The sequence below is a fragment of the Pelophylax lessonae genome (genome assembly GCF_965119305.1).
Source record: "Pelophylax lessonae genome assembly, chromosome: 10".
Classification (NCBI taxonomy): domain Eukaryota; kingdom Metazoa; phylum Chordata; class Amphibia; order Anura; family Ranidae; genus Pelophylax; species Pelophylax lessonae.
In genome coordinates, this window is record NC_138777.1 from 12,198,981 (window position 1) to 12,220,707 (window position 21,727).

A 21,727-nucleotide genomic window follows, 5' to 3' on the forward strand; every position below is an offset into this window, starting at 1 on the left:
AGCGGCATAAGCACTTCTCTCTTTCTACTGCTTATACCTCTCCCTATACATCCAAGCATTCTGCTGGCATTTCGTGCTGCTCTATTACATTGTCTTCCCACCTTTAAGTCTTCTGAAATAATTACTCCTAAATCCCTTTCCTCAGATACTGAGGTGAAAAAGTGGTACATATCCCGAAACTTGTTGGTTTTCTTCAAAAAAATGTTTTTTACCTGGTATATAATTACAGATATTAGCACAAGCCCTCCTGACAGTGATCATACTTATGTCAACCATTTCTATGTCACAGAACTGTTAATATAAGATGTTTATTACTAGTCTTGAAGAAATATGGTGCAGATCCCTGAAATGTGTTGGCTTCCTTTTGCTTCGAGATACACTATATTGCAAAAAAGTATTGGGACGCCTGCTATTAAAGGCACATGAACTTTAATGGTATTTAGCTCTTCTGGGAAGGCTGTCCACTAGGTTTAAGAGTGTGTCTATGGGAATGTTTGACCATTCTTCCAGAAGCACATTTGTGAGGTCAGGCACTAATGTTGGATGAGAAGGCCTGGCTCGCAGTCTCCGCTCTAATTCATCCCAAAGGTTTTCTATCGGGTTGAGGTCAGGACTCTGTGCAGGCCAGTCAAGTTCCTCCACTCCAAACTCACTCATCCGTGTCTTTATGGACCTTGCCTTGTTCACTGGTGCGCACAAAGATTTAGGTCTGGAGACATGCTTGGCCAGTCCATCACCTTTACCCTCAGCTTCTTTAGCAAGGCAGTGCGCAGTCATATTGGAACAGGAAGGGACCATCCCCAAACTGTTACCAGAAAGTTGGGAGGATGAAATTGTCCAAAATGTCTTGGTATGCTGTCACCTTAAGAGTTCCCTTCACTGGAACTAAGGGGCCAAACCCAACCCCTGAAAAACAACTCCACACCATAATCCCCCTTCCCCCCACACCATGATCCCCCCTCCACCAAATGATTTGGACCAGTGCACAAAGCAAAGTCCACACATAAAATAATATAAATCTTGATAAAAAAAACGACAATATAAGTGAACTAAAAATCACAATAATATATCACACCTGTGATGAAGTGCATAAAAATATTGTAAAACAGTAAATACAATTCAAAAATCCAAAACAACTGAATACAAAAATAATGTTCAACATTATTTTTGTATTCAGTTTGATTTGCACAATTTTTTTAAATTAATTTTTTATTCTGCGCTCAGCATGATTCACATTTATGGATTTTTGAATTGTATTTATTGTTTTACAATATTTTTATATCACAGGTGTGATATATTATTGAGATTTTTAGTTCACTTGTATTGTCATTTTTATCAAGATGTATATTAGTTTATATATACTACTTGTCATTTATTGCTTGTTATATTATCGGTGTAATTTTATAGGTTTAGACCTTCATGAGATAGCGCCTATTATTTTTCTTTTATACTGATTTGTATGTGGAGACACTACAGGGATTGACTGCTGTCTGCTAGGTTTACCTTGTCATTTTACTTAAGTCCCTCCCTTCTTCTCCATCATATTTCTGGTAGGACATTGATTTTCTATATCATTATTTTAAAGAGTAATTCCACTTTCGTGGGGAAAAAAATCAACAAATAAAGAAAAAACAATATAGCGTATACAATTGTGACACAAATCATATTGTAATTGAATGTTATTAAAATGACCTTTCCTTTTCAATCTGCAACCGCTGTAATTTTCTGAAAATGCAATATGGCCGCCTGGAGGTGTTCTGTACACAGAATGTATACTGACCACACCCCCAGAGACATCATTTCCTGCTTGTGTGATTGGCTCACCAATTTTCCCAGAAGTCTGCACTAAGATACAAGTCAGATTTCTGGCATCCCCTGCAACATAAATGTCCTTTTTGGTGAGATACTCCCAATAGGAACACGTCTAAAGGGATGCAGGCCCAGCAGATTCCCTCATTGGCTGCCTGGAGCTGTTCTGTACACAGAATGTATACTGACCACACCCCCAGAAACATAATTTCCTGCTTTTGTGATTGGCTCACCAATTTTCCCAGAAGTCTGCACTAAGATTCAAGTCAGATTTCTGGCATCCCCTGCAACAAAAATTTCATTTTTGGTGAGCACTAAGATACAAGTCAGATTTTTGGCATCCTCTGCAACAGAATTGTCATTTTTGGTGAGATACTCCCAATAGGAACACGTCTAAAGGGATGCAGGCCCAGCAGATTCCCTCATTGGCTGCCTGGAGCTGTTCTGTACACAGAATGTATACTGACCACACCCCCAGAAACATTATTTCCTGCTTGTGTGATTGGCTCACCGATTTTTCCAGAAGTCTGCACTAAGATACAAGTCAGATTTCTGGCATCCCCTGCAACCAAAATGTCATTTTTGGTGAGCACTAAGATACAAGTCAGATTTTTGGCATCCTCTGCAACAGAAATTTCATTTTTGGTGAGATACTCCCAATAGGAACACGTCTAAAGGGATGCAGGCCCAGCAGATTCCCTCATTGGCTGCCTGGAGCTGTTCTGTACACAGAATATATACTGACCACACCCCCAGAAACCTAATTTCCTTCTTGTGTGATTGGCTCACCAATTTTCCCAGAAGTCTGCACTAAGATTCAAGTCATATTTCTGGCATCCCCTGCAACCAAAATGTCATTTTTGGTGAGATACTCCCAATAGGAACACGTCTCAAGGGATGCAGGCCCAGCAGATTTCCTCATTAGAGCCCTGCAGCTGCCACAGCTGATAGATAATTATGAAATCACTCCCATTTGACCCCACTCAGCACAGAGGAACAAACAATGAATAACAAAAGATAGGAATCTGCAACAAAGTTTGTTAAAATCCCTGCAATGTACAGAGATCACCCAGAGGAGAATGTTTTTTTCTCAACAAAAGTGGAGTTACGCTTTAAATTGCAGCTGAGGATTTACCGAAAAGGAAGGCATTATGAGGTTTCTGGCTTTTTTTATTTTCTCAAACAGTTTTTTCTCAAAAAGTTTCAGATTCAATTATGCCATTGACAACCCAAGATATATCTTTTTTTTTTTTAAATAGAAAATGAAATTTTGTATGCTTTGTAAAACAAAAATTGTCCAATAAGAACAGTACTTTCACAGCTCCACCACGAATATCCATTGTTTCCCCCTGAACTGTATCAATTAAAATATTCCCGGCAGCAATCGATACGGGACGGCATCCGTATAGAGCTTCCAGTCTTTGCCGTACTTGCTGGAGCATCGATGCTCGTCACGGATGCAGCGGTGGACGAGTAGAATGGTCATGTAGATGATGTAGAAATAAGGCAGTAAGTGGTCGAACCCACAGGCCAGGCAGTAGGACAGAGATCCCATCAGGTCTCCGGTGTAGTTCAAGTGCCGCGCCACCCCCCAGAAGCCGGAGATCATGAGCTTGCTGTGGTGCTTCTTGCCGTCGGTAGACGTGTAAGAACATTCAATGAATTTTGGCTTCTTGCCCCAGATGACGCAGTTGCCGTTGGTGCGCCTGAACAGATCTTTCTGATGATTGGTCATCCTGAAGATGTAATACCCAACGAGCCCGAGCAGAAGAATTGTTGCAGCGGCTGCTGTTGAGAGCTGTACTGGGTTGTACACCAAATATAAACCCTGGGAAAAAAAAAAAAAAAACATATTATTTATTCATTTTGTAACCATATGGAAAGTTCTTAGTTATGGGTGAATTTAAAGTGAAACTTTAGACAAAAAAACAAAAATAGCATTGATAACATTTTGGTTTCCCCAAAACTACGGGTCCCGTAACTATATATATACTTTTGCTGTGCAAATGTCCCAGCATTCACAATGTAATATGTTTAATATGTTAATAAAAAAATAAATAAAAATATGTTAATTTCCTATGATGGTCAGCTCCATCTAGTGGCCATAATGCAGTATTTTCCTGAAAGAGTTTTTGGTTTCCCCAAAACTAGGGGTTCCCCCGTAACTATTTATATACATTTGCTGTCCAAATGTCTCAATATTCACAATGTAATATGTTTAATATGTTAATTTCCTATGATGGCTAGCTCCATCTAGTGGCCATAATGCAGTATTTTCCTGAATTTCCTGAAATAGTTTTTGGTTTCCCCAAAACTACGGGTCCCCGCCCTGTAGCTATTTATATACGTCTGCTGTGTAAATGCCTCAGCATTCACAATGTAATATGTTTAATATGTTCATTTCCTATGATGGTCAGCTCCATCTAGTGGCCATAATGCAGTATTTTCGTGAAAGAGTTTTTGGTTTCCCCAAAACTACGGGTCCCCCCCGTAACTATTTATATACTTTTTCTGTGCAAATGTCCCAGCGTTCACAATGTAATATGTTTAATATGTTCATTTCCTATGATGGCCAGCTCCATCTAGTGGCCACAATGCAGTATTTTCCCTGAAATAGTTTTTGGTTTCCCCAAAACTACGGGTCCCCCCTGTAACTATTTATATACTTTTTCTGTGCAAATGTCCCAGCATTCACAATGTAATATGTTTAATATGTTCATTTCCTATGATCGCCAGCTCCATCTAGTGGCCACAATGCAGTATTTTCCTGAAAGAGTTTTTGGTTTCCCCAAAACTATGGGTTCCCCTGTAGCTGTTTATAAACATTTGCTGTGTAATGTCTCAAAATTCAGAATGTAATATGTTTAATATGTTCATTTCCTATGATCGCCAGCTCCATCTAGTGGCCACAATGCAGTATTTTCCTGAAAGAGTTTTTGGTTTCCCCAAAACTATGGGTTCCCCTGTAGCTGTTTATAAACATTTGCTGTGTAATGTCTCAAAATTCAGAATGTAATATGTTTAATATGTTAATTTCCTATGATGGCCAACTCCATCTAGTGGCCATAATGCAGTATTTTCCTGAAATAGTTTTTGGTTTTCAAAAAAACTACGGGTCGCCCTGTAACTATTTACAAAAGTTTGCTGTGCAAATGTCCCAGCATTCACAATGTAATATGTTTAATATGTTCATTTCCTATGATCGCCAGCTCCAACTAGTGGCCATAATGCAGTATTTTCCTGAAATAGTTTTTGGTTTCCCCAAAACTATGGGTCCCCCTGTAACTCTTTACAAAAGTTTGCTGTGCAAATATCCCAACATTCACAATGTAATATGTTTAATATGTTCATTTCCTATGATGGCCAGCTCCATCTAGTGGCCATAATGCAGTATTTTCCTGAAATAGTTTTTGGTTTTCAAAAAAACTACGGGTCGCCCTGTAACTATTTACTAGAGTTTGCTGTGCAAATGTCCCAGCATTCACAATGTAATATCTTTAATATGTTCATTTCCTATGATCGCCAGCTCCATCTAGTGGCCATAATGCTGTATTTTCCTAAAATAGTTTTGGGTTTCCCCAAAACTACGGGTCCCCCCATAACTATTTATATACGTGTAAAACTCATAATTTTTTTGCCAGAAAGCAGAGATCCTGGGGAATAAAATGGTGGTCATTGCAACTTTTTATGTCGCGCGGTATTTGCGCAGCAATTTTTCAATTTTGTTTTTTTTTGGGAAAAAAACAGTTTCATTATTTAAAAAAAAGGCAAAACTCTAAAGTCAGGCTGATTTTTTTCGCATAATGTGAAAGATGATGTTACACCGAGTAAATAGATACCTAACATGTCATGCTTTAAAATTGCGCACCCTCGTGGAATGGTGGCAAACTTCGGTAGGCGACGCTTTACAGGTTACCTGTTTGAAGTTACAGAGGAGGTCTTGAGCTAAAATTATTGCTCTTACTCTAACATTCACGGTGATACCTCACATGTGTGGTTTGAACGCCGTTTACATATGCGGGCGCAACCTACATATAAGTTAGCTTCTGCGAGTGCGCACACGGGGACAGGGACGCTTATTTTATATTTTTGCTTTTTTTATTTTTTATTTTACTTTTATGTTTATATTTTGACACTTTCCTTTTACATTTTGTTTTATTTTTTTTATCGCTTTTATTCCTATTACAACCCTTGTAATAAGAATAGGGTATGACAGGTCCTCTTTACAGCAAGATCTGGGGTCTATATGTCCCCAGATCTCACCTCTAGGCTGGAAAGCCTAAAAAAAAAAAAAAAAAAAAAAAAAAAAAAAAAAAATCTTGGCTTCCCAGCCTGAGGCAACAGCAGTGTTTACAACTGCTGAGGCAGAATGTGATGTGATGTCATAATGTTGCACCCAGCCTCCGAAGGCCGGGGACCATCTAGTCCGTGGTATTCTCTATGGTGAACTTCCGCCACGGTGGATTCCTTTTATGGCTCAGTAGAAGCATCAGAGAGCGGCAGGAGGGGGTTGAGGTTGTCCCTCAAGCAAGCAGCTGAGCAGCCACTATACACAACGTTCGACCTGCGCCAGTGAAAGAGTCAAGTACATTCAATCTTATGAAAAAAGTTTCAACTGTGGCTTTAGGTAGTCTTTTTAGGAGGTATGCAGGATAGTTCAATCCCTGGGGTTAGTGGAGATGGATGGTGGTGGTGGCTGCCACTATGATTGTTTTTACGGTGAAGGGAATCGCCTGCTGAAAAAAAGATGATATCTGAATCATGCCTGTAGCTGCACCCATCATTAAGAAATTCCCCACTCAAAGTCTGCAAGGTCGTTGGGTGGTAAGTGGTTAAGGGGGGTACCTCACGAAAAAAAAATATAATGCATGAGGTCCCCTAGAAAATCCATACCAGACCCTTCATCCGAGCATCCAGCTTGGCTAACCAGAAAAGGAAGGACTGGGGAGATCATTCCCCCTCCTGAACCATACCAGGCCACATGCCCTCAGCATGGTGAGGGAGCTTGCCCATGGTACTGAGGTCAAGGGCCTCTTTCCCCCAACCCTGGCCATTGGCTTTGGGGGCCTGGAGGTGGGGGGCTTATCGGAATCTGGAAGCTCCTTTAATAATAAGGGTGCCCCCCGAGTAAATAAGTACCCCTAAAAAATGTAACCTAGATATAAAAGACACCCAAACCTGTGACAAGTCCTTTATTAAAAAAAATTAAAATACCCAAAAAATGTTCCTCACTATAAGTCCATCATCAATCAATCAACAGCCGCCCACCAACTCACCAAAAAAAATAACAGGATGACCCGGCACATACGACCGATCTCAATGGTACCACAAGCCGAATATATAGGGAAATGGACAGAGATAGTGGTGACATCATTGCCCAAATATGGCCAGTGGTGATGTCACTGCTATCCCTGCCCCTTTGCTTACATGGTGGAGATTCCCGGTGACGTCACCAGTTCCTAGGGACTAGTGACAGCAGGAAGCTGTCATATACAGAAGTGGAAGAGATACTGCTTATATATACGATGCTCGGCTCCCACAAAACAAGGGGCTGGACGGGCAAAAGTTTTGGCATTTGTATGAACCATTGGCTCATCCGGACTGGGAATAACAAAGGGAAATCTCACTGTAGGTGTATCCAGGACATTTGAGAAACCAGTGTCTCATACAGCCCACAAGGCCTCATCTATGACTGAAATATCACTTCTGGGTAGACTGACCCTTTAATAAGACCCTTCAATAAATTATTTTGTTCCAGCTCTTGAAGCAGTTGGCCCCTTCTACCTCCTTACCTGTAATGTGTAGAGGAAGGGCAACCAGACGCAGTCTCCCCATCCAAGGTACCAGCCGAAATGGTCGTGACAAATGTCTATGGTTTTCAGATACCAAGCTTCGTTCCAGAAGAAGTCCACTACATAGATGGCCTGCATAGACAAAAGTGGATGGTTAGCACCTTGTGTACATACCTAGTGTGGTAAGTTTTACGTTTCTTGTTAGATGCAAATAAATCAAATATAGTGCAATTACCAAGCAATCTTCAGGAGATATAACTCGGGATTGGGTGGACTGTGAGGCATCCATGGACGTAAATCTTTATTGACTTTATGGTGAGATCCAGCAAGAACACGGACTTACGTGTTTCGGCTATACAGCTGTATAGCTGAAATGCGTAAGCCTGTGTTTTAACTGGATCTCACCATGTAGTTAAAAAAAGATTTATGTACATCGATGTCACTGAGTTGCCAGCTCTACTTTGTTGGATGAATTATTTGCCATAGTGTGGAAACACTCATGCCTGAGCACCAGTGATTCCAAGTTCGTTGGGTTCATGTGGTTGACTTGTTCTTGCATAGGTGTGCACAGCCTATTGCATTAGGGTGTGCACCTCAAAGCTCAAACACATATGTGTGTGTGTGTGTGTGTGTGTGTGTGTATGTGTGTGTATATATATATATATATATATTTATATTATATATATATATATATATACATATACTGTGTCAGTAGAGCAGTGAACAGTGTCCGTAAGGCAGAGATTGGTGTATTTTTTATTTGTATTTTATTTTTTATTCTATTTTTACACTTTTTTTTTTTCTTAAATAATATTTACACATTTTTTATGAGGCCCATTAGGGGGCTTTGGTAAAATATCAGGGGTTTAAGCAGGGGGAATCTGCGCCACCCAGAGTGATTAGGGTGTGCCCAGGTACACCTGGCACACCCTGTGCGCACGCCTATGATGCTCAGTATGGGTACTGCACTGGTGATGTGCTCAAAAGATGCATGCTCAGTAATGGTGGCGAGCTGGTGCACTGCACGGAAGATGCTTGCTCAGTATAGGAAGCAGTCTGGTGCTGTGCCGGGGAGATGCATGCTCAGTATGGGCGGCGAGCTGGTGCTGTGCCAGGGAGATGCATGCTCGGTATGGGCGGCGAGCTGGTGCTGTGCCAGGGAGATGCATGCTCGGTATGGGCGGCGAGCTGGTGCTGTGCCAGGGAGATGCATGCTCGGTATGGGCGGCGAGCTAGTGCTGTACTCAGGAGATGCATGCTCATTATAGGAAGCAGTCTGGTGCTGTGCCAGGGAGATGCATGCTCGGTATGGGCGGCGAGCTGGTGCTGTACTCAGGAGATGCATGCTCATTATAGGAAGCAGTCTGGTGCTGTGCCAGGGAGATGCATGCTCGGTATGGGCGGCGAGCTGGTGCTGTGCCAGGGAGATGCATGCTCGGTATGGGCGGCGAGCTAGTGCTGTACTCAGGAGATGCATGCTCATTATAGGAAGCAGTCTGGTGCTGTGCCAGGGAGATGCATGCTCAGTATGGGTGGCGAGCTGGTGCTGTGCTCAGAAGATGCTTGCTCAGTATAGGAAGCAGTCTGGTGATGTGCCAGGGAGATGAATGCTCAGTACAGGCAAAATGCTGGTTCTGTGCTAAGGGATTCATGTGCAGTACAAGCCGTGTGCTGGTGCTGTGCTCAGGGCATGCATTTTCAATAGGGGCTACGCTCTCATGCTGTGCTCAGGGTATGCATGTTTAGTATGGGCAGTGTGCTGGTGCTGTGCAAGGGGGTTGCATGCACAGTACAGGCAGCACTCTGGTGCTGTGCTCAGGGCATGCATACTCTGTATGAGCTGCACTCTTGTGCTGTGCTCAGGGTAGACATGTTTAGCGCAGACAGTGTGCTGGTTCTGTGCTCAGGAAATGCATGCTCAAGTATAGATAGCACGCTGGTGTTGTGCTCAAGAGATGCATGCTGAGTGTGGGTACTGCGCTGGTGCTGTGCTCGAAAGATGCATGCTCAGCATAGGTGTGCACCTCAAAGCTCAAACACACATGTGTTCGCATATATATATATATATATATATATGTATGTGTGTGGGTGTGGGTGTGTGTGTGTATGTGTATGTGTATGTGTATATATATATATATATATATATATATATATATACATACTGACGGTGTCAGTAGAGCAGTGAACAGTGTCAGTAAGACAGAGATTGTTGTATTTTATATTTGTATTATTTTATTTTTTATTCTTTTTTTTTACACTTTTTTTTAAATTTTTACACATTTTTTATGAGGCCCATAGGGGGACTTTGGTAAAATATCAGGGGTTTAAGCAGGGGGAGTCTGCGCAACCCAGAGCGATTAGGGTGTGCCCAGGCACACCTGGCACACCCTGTGCGCACGCCTTTGTGTACTTGTTAGACCATGAAGGCATTGTGTGTTTAACCACCTCCCGTATAGGAGAATGATGGCAGGGTGATCCAGTCTTACTGTGCAGCGCGGCGATCGCGGGAGCACCGTGTCCCCAATCTCGGTAACGAGCCGATGACGCGGCTCTTTACCCATGTGTCCAACCACAGCCCATCACATGTAAACATGGAAGTGCCCGTAATCTGCTTTTCTCGCCTCGCACTGATTGTCCCTAAAGCATTTTTCTTCCTCCAAACACAGCGAATCGAGTGAATGCCAATGAGCTTAATTTTGGTTTCATCCGACCACAGCACTTTCTCCCAATCCTTCTCTGAATCATTTAGATGTTCATTGGCATATCTGTACATGTGCCTTCTTGAGGAGGGGAACTCGCCATGTTTGGAGGAAGAAAATAGCTGACTATGACCCTAAGAACACCATCCTTACAGTCAAGCAGGTGGAAACATGATGCTTTGGGGCTCTTTCTCTGGTAAAAGTACAGGTCGACATTGCCGCATTGAGGGGCCAATGGATGGGGCCATGTATTGTAAAATCTTGGAGGAGAACCTTCTTCCCTCAGCCAGAACACTAAAGATGGGTCATGAATGGGTCAATGACCCAAAACATACCGCTAAGGCAACAAAGGAGTGGCTCAAAAAGAAGCACATTAAAGGAGTTGTAGAGGCAGAAGGTGCATTCTATTCATAAAGATAAAAATCCTTCTGTGTGTAGCAGCCCCCATAATACTTACCTGAGCCCAATCTCTGTCCAGCGATGTCCTCGAGTCCCTCAGCCGTCCGGGACTCTCACTCCTGATTGGCTGACACACCATTGGCTCCCGCGGCTGTCAATTGAAGTCAGAAAATCAGGAGAGAGGGGGCAGGGCAAAATAACAGCTCCGTATCTGAATGGACACATGGCACTGCAGCTCAGCTCAGGTGCCCCCATAGCATGCTGCTTGCTGTTGGGGCACTCGACAGGAGGAAGGGGCCAGGAGCTGCAATGAAGGACCCGAAAAGAGGAGAATCCGGGCTGCTCTGTGCAAAACCAACTGCACAAAGGAGGGAAGTATAACATGTTTGTTATTTTTTTAAAAACAAAAACGAGACTTTACAATCACTAAGACCCCGTTCACACTGGGGCGACCTGTCAGGCGACCTGGTCGCCTGACAGGTCCCTGTAGGTCGCCTGCCATAGAGAAGCTGTGGACCCGTTCTAATAGGAGCGACACAAGTCGCTCCGACTTAGAAAAAGGGTCCGGAGCTTCTTTGGGGCGACCTGGAGCGACCTGCATAGACTTCAATGTTATGAAGTCCGTGCCGGCCGCTCCGAGGTCGCGGTGCGAGCTGCGCACCGTGACCTGTGAGGTCGCCCCGGCAAGTCGGATCGCCCCAGTGTGAACGGGGTCTTAAGGGTCATGGAGTGGCCTCGTCAGTCTCCAGACCTTAATCCTATAGAGAATTTATGGAGGGAACTTGGAGTTTCCAAATGTCAGCTAAGAAACTTTTAAGGATTTAAAGAAGATCTGTAAAGAAGAGTGGACAAAAATCACTCCAGAGATGTGTGCAAATCTCAACATCAACAAGAAACGTCTGACCTCTGTGCCAACAAGGGTTTCTCCACCAACTACTAAGTCATGTTTGCTTGGGGACCAAATACTTATTTTACTCACTGAACTGCAACTCCATTTATAACATTTGTATCATGTGTTTGGATGTTTGGTTGATATTCTGTCTCTATCCTTTAAAATACACCTAGGATATAAATGATAGACCCTTTCTTTATAAATGGGCAAACTTACACAATCTGCAGAGAATCAAATAATTATTTTCCCCACTGTAAGAATATATAGAAAATTTTCAAAATTGTATAGTGGAGGCCTCTGGTGGTCATAACTAGTATTACATGTTGACACTGCACTTGTAATATTGCATATATACCAATGTGGGGACCTGACTTACAAAGATATTAATAAGATAAAATGACTTTAGAGATGGGCAACTTGTTGGTGCTATATAAACTCTGTATAAAATTAACATAACACAAAACACTCTGTGATTGGTCAGAATGAGGCGAGGGGTGGGCCTTGTGGTCTTAGGTGACTCTGCAGTTGCTGGGGCTGGGACAAGAAGTTCAAGAGTTGGAGCGCTGGAAGTATAGCAATATTTATGTTCCTGGTGCTCCAAAAAAATTCAAATTTTTAAATAAAGTCAAAAGTCCACAAGGCAGCATGCACCTAGTTGGATTTAACACTTAGTATTCCAGAACATTTTGCTGGAGTTTAGCTTTAACAATGGATATCGATCTACTCCTCGAGCTCTGAAAGGAGAGATACTGCCTTCTCGCGAACATCATCTCTGCCTGCCCCTCACCTCTGCTGCCCATTCATAGAAGCCTTTGTATTTTGTAAATGGTTTCACATAACCCCCATCCTATTAGATTGTAAGCTCTTATGAGCAGGCCCTCCTAATCCTCTTGTAGTTGATTGTATTGTAACTACAGTATATTGTCTCCCTTTATATTGTAAAGTGCTGTGCAAACTGTTGGTGCTATTTTTTCCTGTATAATAATAATAACATAACACAAACCGCTCTGTGATTGGTCAGAAGGAGGGGAGGGGTGGGCACAGTGGTCTCAGACGACTCTGCAGCTGCTGGGGCTGAGTTCCAGCGTTGGAGCACTGGAAGTATAGCAAGATTTATGTTCCTGGTGCTCCTTAAAAATTAAAATTAAAAAAAAAAAAAAAAAAAAGAGATGCATGCACCTAGTTGGACTTAACACCTAGTAACCCAGAACATTTTTCTGGAGGTTAGCTTTAACAATGGACATAGCATTTTCATGCCAGCCTGTTAGATTGAAAAAGGGGAGGGAGAGGAGCAGGGGAGTGGCTTGCTAACCTAGTCTATGGGGCTGTATGCTTCTGTTGATGCACACAGTGTAAGGAGACACAACTCTAGCCCCTGCATGCAAGGGTGGCTCCCAGAGGCATCGAAGCTTGAGGTCTCCGGTGAAAAAGTTGACCACTACCATTCGCCGCTTCCACCGCACGCCAAGATACTCCCACTGCCCCCTTAGTCTGCTCAAGTCCGCCCCTTCAGTCTGCATAAGCTCCCCCCCCAATCTGCACAACCCCCCTCAGTGTGTCCCCCCAGTCTGCGCAAGTTTCCCCCCAGTCTGCACAAGTCCCCCCCCAGTCTGCACAATCCCCCCCCCCCCCCCCAGTTTATACAAGTCCCAAAAGTCCCCTCCCAGTTGGCTCAAGTCCCCCCTGGTTTGTACAAGTCCCCCCTGGTCTGTACAAGTCCCCCTTCTTCCTTAAATTCACAGAGCTCACCTTAGAATCAAATCTCTCTTTCTCACAGGGATGGCAGATTTCCTTTCCTTCCCGGGGCTCCGTTGGATGACATCAGCACCCTGCTCCCTCCAGAGAGGTAGTTCCCACCTCCAGACAGCTGCCCGAAGCTCCAGCAAGAGATCTTTACGTGACTGAGAAGCAAGTCACACAGGATCGTCTGTGACAGGGGCCAGAGATTGGGCAGTAATAGGCGCAGCTGCAGCGCCTTAGGCTCGTATCTATCATGGGTGACCTGCACGCTTTGCACCCATAGATGATACGCCACTGGGGAGGCAATTGCGACCCCTGTGACCCCTATTGCTACGCCTATGGTGGCTCCATAGGATGCTGCAAGAGAAAGGAGCCACCCTGAAGTAGGAAACCCCAGGCAGTGGTCATGGCACCAGCTTACACTGGAACATAGACAAGGATTAAAAATAAGGAAGCTGCACATGGAGTAAGTGATTAAATCATCTGCTAATAGCGCCTAAAACACTGAGGGCTTAATTTTACTTTAAACGTGTATGGGATAAACATGGGTGTATCCATAGATAAAAAAAAGTCCAGACTGGATAGACCATTTGGTCTTTTTCTGCCATCACACTTCTATGTTCCTGAATGGTGTTCAGCCTTCATAAACAGAGTCACAGGCACATCAGACCAAGAACTTACCTGGAGAACATTGACCAGGATCATGGAGTTGGTGACCTGTCCGTACAGTTCTTGCTGCTTGGCTGCATAGGACAGGTTGATGAGGGTCCAGGCCACAATGCCGGGCCGCCCATTGAAGAACAGCTTGAAGTCAAACCACTTTCCAATGCGAGGGTTAAATTCAATCCCCATCATGTAGTTGTAGAGAAAATTTCCAGTGAATTTACTGCCAAAAACAGAAAATTACCAATTATTAATAGATCTTCCAAAGTCCCACAGAACTGGGGTGTGCGGAACAGATTTACTTTCTAAAAACATTACTATTCTGATGGTATATTCAGTTTAAGCTTTGGGGAGGTTGGGAGGGAGGGCAGGGCAGGGACCGGCCAGGCCATGGGGTGGGCAGGAGGGGTGGGTGCCCTGGGCACTGTGAGATGGGGGCGCCACAAGGTGATTGGGGGGGGATTTGTGTTGGGTGGGAATTTGGGGGGCAGCAGGGGGTAAGAATTGTTCTAAGAGGGGACAATTGGGAGGGGGGGGCTAGGAAAGGTGATTTGGGGGGATCTGTGTTGGGAAGGGGGATGGGGGAAGAACATTTGAGCTAGGAGGGGGGATTTGGTGTGTTTGTGCTAGAAGAGGTGATATGGTGGATGGGGGAGGGGATTTGTGCTAGAAGAGGATTTGTTTTGAGGGGGAGTGTAGATTTGTGCCTGTAGGGAAGATTGGGGGTATTTGTGCTAGGAGGAGACATTTTTTTTTGGGGGGGGGGGGATTTGTGCTTGAAGGGGGTTTTTGTGCTGGGAGGGGGATTTTGGGGGTGGTTCATGCTGACGGGGTGCATGGGGGAAGAGGATTTGTGCTTGGAAGGGTGATTTGGAGTGTTTGTGCTAGAAGAGGTGATATGGTAGAGGGGGGGGGGGGGATTTGTGCCAAGAGAGGAGATTTTTTTTTGTGGGGAGATTTGAACTAGTAGGGAGGATTGTGGGGTATTTGTGCTAGAAGGAGAAATTTAGGAGATTTGTACTAGGAGGGCATTTTTGGGGGGATTTGTGCTGGCAGGGTGCATGGGGGAAGAGGATTTGTGCTAGGAAGGTTGATTTGGAGTGTTTGTGCTAGAAGAGGTGATATGGTAGAGGGAGGAGTGGGAATGTGCCAGAAGGAGGAGATTTGTTTTTTTTTTTTTTTGGGGGGGGGGAATTTGTGCTAGTAGAGATAATGGGGGGGGGGTATTTGTGCTAGGATGGGGGATTTGGAATGTGGGGGAGGTTGTGAAATTTGTGGAGTGGAGGATTTGTGTTAGGAGGAGTGTTTATTTTTTTGGAGGCGAGGGGGAGGTGCTGAGGGTAGTTGGGGAGAGAGAGGATTTGAGCTGGAAGGGGAGGGGGGGTGTTAGTATTTGTGCCTGGAGAGGGGGTTTAAGCAGTCAGGACAGATTTGTCCTGGGAGGGTAATTATGCAGATTAGTGCTCAATTGTTTTTTCTAGGGGCGGGGGGGGGGGTGGATTTTGCTAACACATAATGCTCATCATATATCTGGGGGGGGGGAGTTTGGCATGTTTGCCCAGGGCTCTAGATGGCCTTGTCTCGAACAGAGTTGTCAGAACAGAGCTCCCGGTGAAGAGAGGGATGGTATACCCCTTAAGGGCCCCCTTTACACTACCCCTCCCTTTAACCCCAACACCACCTACTTGTAACCCTTCCTGTAGCCCTAATACTAACCCTCTGTTACCCCAACACCAACTCCCCTGTAATCTTAACACCAAACCTCCTTGTATCTTCTCCTCCTTATAGCAACCCTTCCTTGTAACCCCCCACCCAACTGTCACCCTTACAAAGAACTTCCCTGTAACTCTATCACCAAACCTTCCCTTAATCCCAACACCAACTCCTTGTAGCTCAATATCTAACCTGTCCTGGAACCCTAAAACCAAACCTCCTTGTAAACTCTCCTCCCTATAGCAACCCTTCCCTGTAACCCCCACCCAACTGTCACTCTTACAGAGAACTTCCCTGTAACTCTATCACCAAACCTTCCTTTAACCTCAGCACCAAATCTTTCTAGCTCCATATATAACCTCCCCTGTAACCTTAACACCAAACCTCCTTGTATCTTCTCCTCCCTATAGCAACTCTTCCTTGTAACCCCCACCCAACTGTCGCTTTTACAGAGAACTTACCTGTAAATCTATCACCAAACCTTCCTTTAACCCTAAACACCAACTCCTTGTAGCTTAATATCTAACCTTCCCTGGAACCCTAAAACCAAACCTCCATGTAACCTCTCCACCGTATAGCAATCCTTCCCTGTAACCCCCACCCAACTGTCGCTCTTACAGAGAACTTCCCTGTAACTCTATCACCAAACCTTCCTTTAACCCCAGCACCAAGTCTTTCTAGCTCCATATCTAACCTCCCCTGTAACCTTAACACCAAACCTTCTTGTATCTTCTCCTTCCAATAGCAACCCTTCCCTGTAACCCCCCACCCAACTGTCGCTCTTACAGAGAACTTCCATGTAACTCTATCACCAAACCCTCCTTTAACCCTCAACACCAACTCCTCGTAACTGCATATCTAACCTTCCCTGTAACTCTAACACCAACCCTCCCTTTTAGCAGAACAAAAAAAGCCTCCTTGTAACCATAACACTATCCATACTTTAACACTTAAATAGTCTAATCAGTCTGGTCAAATTTGAATGTGCGGAGAATGGTCCGATCTGATTTGTCCCCTCAATCAGCTTGTCACTCAAGAACTCATTCACTAGAATATTCAGAGTCGGATCGGATTTATCCTCTAATGTCCACCACGCCAAGTGTTGTAGTTGTGAATGCCTATAATGCCTAACTTTATCCCTAACACTACCCCTATAATCCTAATACTAACCCTTCCTGGTATAAATGTAACCCCTTTTTTATATAGACCTCCCAATACTGGGGAATAATCTGCATCAAACATTAACCCATTTTACACTGAAGGATCCAGCACCAAAGTCCTGGTCCCCGGTATAGAAATTCCTTCTTCTGATCTTTTTTTGCCAGGTGGCATTTAAGTGATATTAGTGTGTGAAATACCCAAAATAAATTTCCCAACCCCTTGAGATTGACAGGACCAGAGTTGAGAACTTCTGAATGAAGTCAGGAAGATCTTTCTGTTGGTGGCCCCAACCCATATCAGAATTAAGAGGGTGACTAAGCCAACCAGACCTCCCCAATAACTGAAATGTCAGTTGTGATTGGAGGACCCTTCTGAATGTTCACGATGTGAGAGCTCTTACCAGTCTTTGGCGTTAGTTGGGAAGAGATAGGCTTTAATCATAACGAATGTGGACACGGTGTAGCCCAGTATGTTGGAGCACCATAGCAAGGGGATCCAGTTGTCAATGATGATGGTTGGAGAGAACCAGTGGAAGTGGTAGGCATTAGCAAACCATAGGATGTGTGTGATGATCCAGGCCTGGAGCCCGTTTACTTCATACTTGTTGATTATGCCTGGAGAGAAAGAGAAGAATATGGAGGTCAGTGGCGTGCTAATATCGGGTTCTATGTACAATGAAAAGCACTATGGAATATTCTGGTGCTATAGAGAGGAACAGATTGGAAGGCTCTTGCTTTCTACTTCAGTATAGTGAAATCAGCATGAGAATATAAGCGCTGGGAGTAGATGTCCATTGACACCAGGGATATTATATGAAACACTTTTTGGGTTTATGTTTCTGCATGTTATTCCACTCGAAAAAAAAAAAAAAAAAATAGTTATGAGTGAATTTTCTGAAGGGTCTCATTTAATGAGAAAGTTGTTTTTTTTTTACGTGACATCAGTTTTTACTTTAACAGTTATTTAGACCTACCAGCTGGTGTTCGAGATCCTTCTTGGACACCTCCGACATAGCCTGGGAGAAATTTATTGCAGACATCTGGAAGTGCCATATACAGGAACACCTGGAAAAAAAGAAAAAAATCATCATTAGTTCCTGTTAACCCCATCCCCTGCTTCTGAGCACCAGAGACAAAATACAGGACAAATGATCGTCTATTGCAGCCTTTCTCAGCCTGTTCAACACAGAGGAACCCTTGAAATAATTTTCAGGTCTCAGGGAACCCCTGCTAAAAATGACTATATTTACAACTCATGATACATTTGTGTGATGGTCAAAAAAAACCCAGCTATGACGAAGAAATAATGTCAGAACTTGAATTACCTGCTGGCAGCACTGTGGTTCCCAGAGTGGAAGCCTGTAGTTCTGGTGTCCAACAGCGGGTGTCTCCCAGCAGCCAGCAGATCCCAATAATCAGTCCTTACCTGATGCTGGCTGTTGGGAGGGTATTTAGTTCCTTCTCTCTTGTGCTTCAAGCTGGGTTCACACTGTGTGCGGATGTGGCTCACAGCAGGGGTCCGGTGCGTCCCTGTTCTCTGTTTCAGGGAGGAATCAGGCCCAAATTTTTGCCTGAATTCAGACCTGAAATGGAGCCAAAAACACACAGAACGGTTGTGTAATGTGCTCTGCGGCCACCCCAGAGATGTGTGAACTGGCTCCATTGAGTCTCCTGTCATTTACACTGTGTGCGGATGTGGCTCACAGCAGGGGTCCAGTGCGTCCCTGTTCTCTGTTTCAGGGAGGAATCAGGCCCAAATTTTTGCCTGAATTCAGACCTGAAATGGAGCCAAAAACACACAGAACGGTTGTGTAATGCGCTCTACAGCCACCCCAGAGATGTGTGAACCAGGTCCATTGAGTCTCCTGTCATGCGAATTGGATGCGGGAAAACCAGTTCGCATCAGTGTGAACCCAGCCTTAGTGTTTTGCCATGCTAGCTAGGTACTGCTTGCTGTTTAATCCTAAACCTAATTCCTGCCTGATCCTGCTCCTGTTTTGTACCTGTACCTTGTACCCTGCTGCCTTTTATCTGCCCCCCCCCCTGTTCCTATTTCCAGTCCCAGTTCCCCCTTCCCTATTGTCCCTTGCTTGTCCCGCATCACCCTGTAATACTTAATGTATGCGGCTCTACATTTTTGTTTTTTGATTTTCTGTTTTTAGCAGTTTTTAACTATTTTGCTAACAATAAAGTAAAAACTAGCAGTTTTGAGAACATAAGAATCTTTTCCCTCTATACTGTGGACCTTCATTTCCTCCTGATGTAGCAGGCCTAGTTGTCTGAGAAATGCGTTGCCTAGCCCTTAACTTGGAGCATCTTATACCAATCTCTTAAGCTGGCCATACACCAGTAGAATTGTGTTCAAAATCTTACTTTACTGGAACTACCTTGTATCTTAGCACCACAGACTGAAAATGCTATTTAATATAATTTTCTATTCAAAGCAAACTTCCCCATCCATCTATGTCTCCATACTTTATATTGCAAAACAAAAAAAACACTTTTAAAAACACCCCCTAGCATTTCTGGCCATGGCCATCTTGAGTAAGGGCAGATGATTCATGTAGCATTTACTTCCTGGAATCCATCTGGCCTTAGCTCAGGCATTCATGCAGGAGGGTGGGCTTAGTTGATAAAACCCCTCCTCCCCTTTTGAAGACTCCTGGGATGTATGCCATCATTTGCCTAGGCATGGAAACCAGGAAGTAACTGAAGAAATGTAAAAAAAAAAAGTGTAAAACAAGTAAATAAGAATGTTTGTATGATTTTCTAATCATTATTTGGGTCATGACAACACTTATTATCGTCTGCAGTGAAGAATATATTTGAAGGAGCAGGATGGAAAATTTTTCTCGAATCAACACGTTTCTAACAGTGTACAGTAAACCCCCCTCCATTGCGGGGGTTACGTTCCGGACCCAGCCGCGAAAAGTGAAATTCCGCGAAATAGAAAAACCCTATTAAAATGCATTGTAGGCATGTTTATTTTACTGTCACTGTACGTGTAAAAGTATTTTAAGGTCTTTAAACACACTTTTAAAACAATAGAAACTCATTTAAACACATAAAAGATACTGAGAGACAGAGCAAGAGCTATGGAAAACACAAAAATCTTTCATCTTTAATGATTTATATAGTAAAATAATATTACAAAAAAAAACGTGAATTACCGGGACCGCAAAAACTGAACCGCGATGGAGCGGGGGATTACTGTATGTGGTTTTTGTTTGGAGACGTCCATTCATTCCAAAGTCGAACGTGAAAAGCAAACCAAATTTTTAACTACTTTAAACCACTTCTGGTCCGGAAGGATTTTCCCCCTTAATGACCAAAAGAAAGCTCTATTTGTGGGAAAAAAAGGACATCAATTTTTTTTTGGCTCATATTTTGCGATTTGGCACTGCGTTAGTTTAACTGACAATTGCGTGGTCATGCGATACTGTACCCAAAAAAAATTGATGTCCTTTTTTCCCACAAATAGAGCTTTCTTTTGGTGGTATTTGACCACCTGTGCAATTTTTATTTTTGCACTATAAAGAAAAAAAGTGTGACAATTCTAAAAATAAAAATATATATTTTTCACTATCTGCTATATGACATTCCCAATAAAAAAAAAAAAAAAAAAAAATTCATAATTTTAGGCCAATTTGTTTTCTGCTACATATTTTTGGTTAAAAAAAAAAAAATCCCAATAAGCGTATTTTGATAGGTTTGCGCAAAAGTTATCACGTCTACAAACTAGGGAAAAGATTTATGTCATTTTTATTTATTTTTTTTACTAGTAATGGCGGTGATCTGTGATTTTTCTCGGGACTGCGACATTGCGGCGGACAGATCGGACCCCTAACTGACATTTTGGACACTTTTGGGGGGACCAGTGATATTACTACAGTAATCAGTGCTAAAAATATGCACTGTTACTCTACTAATGACGCTGGCAGGGAAGGGGTTAACCCAGGGGTGATCAAAGGGTTAAATGTATGCCTAGGGGGTGTTTTCCAACTGTGGGGGGGATGGGCTTATGGAATCAACACAACGACCTGTGTTCCTAAATAGGAGGAACACAGGAGCCCTGTGTTGGTTGCTGACAGAACAACAGTCTGCTGTGTTTACAACGGCAGACCGCTGTTCTGTCTCCACGGGGAGTGAGCGCGGGTGCCCGGTGGCAATCGTGGACACCGGCCCCGCGGATCAGCTTCCCAGCTGGCAATTGGGTGCGTGCGCACGCCCCCATGATTGCTCCCGCGAAGCGCCATACAGGTATGCCGCTTTGTGGGAACCTGCCGACCTGCTGCTGTATATCTGCGGTGGCTGGTCGGCAAGAGGTTAAACCCTTTAATTATCACAACAAGGCGGTATACACAGCAGTCTTCAACATGGATGATTTTGTATTGGTAAGTTCATCTTGTTAATATATACTGTATATACAGCGCCTTGAAAAAGTATTCATACCCCTTGATATTTTCCACATTTTGTCATGTTACAACCAAAAACGTAAATGTATTTTATTGGGATTTTATGTGATAGACCGACACAAAGTGGCACAGAATTGTGAAGTGGAACAAAAAAATAAAAATTCCATAAATCTATCCCATAGTTTGTAGACGTAATAACTTTTGCGCAAGCAAATCAATATAAGCTTATTGGGATTTTTTTTACCAAAAACATGTAGCAGAATACAAACTGGCGTAAATTGATGAAGAAATTCGATTTTTTTTTTTATTGGATGTGTTTTATAGCAGAAAGTAAAAAAAATATATATATATTTTTTTTTTTTTTCAAAATCGTCACCCTTTTTTTGTTTATAGCTCAAAAAATAAAAACTGCAGAGGTGATCAAATACCATCAAAAGAAAGCTCT

General features: G+C 43.4%; 1 protein-coding gene across 1 annotated transcript in view; it reads right to left on the reverse strand.

Moving 5' to 3' along the window:
• Positions 1–2,996: 2,996 nt before the first annotated feature.
• Positions 2,997–21,727, reverse strand: part of DHCR7 (7-dehydrocholesterol reductase) — a 57,082-nt gene continuing 38,351 nt past the window's right edge. The window contains exons 4-8 of the mRNA XM_082270289.1: positions 17,842–17,932; positions 17,269–17,482; positions 14,013–14,217; positions 7,602–7,733; positions 2,997–3,637 (exon numbers count right to left, since the gene is read on the reverse strand). Coding sequence (XP_082126415.1) covers positions 3,173–3,637; positions 7,602–7,733; positions 14,013–14,217; positions 17,269–17,482; positions 17,842–17,932 — 1,107 coding nt within the window. The 3' untranslated portion in view covers positions 2,997–3,172. The remainder of the gene's footprint in view (positions 3,638–7,601; positions 7,734–14,012; positions 14,218–17,268; positions 17,483–17,841; positions 17,933–21,727) is intronic.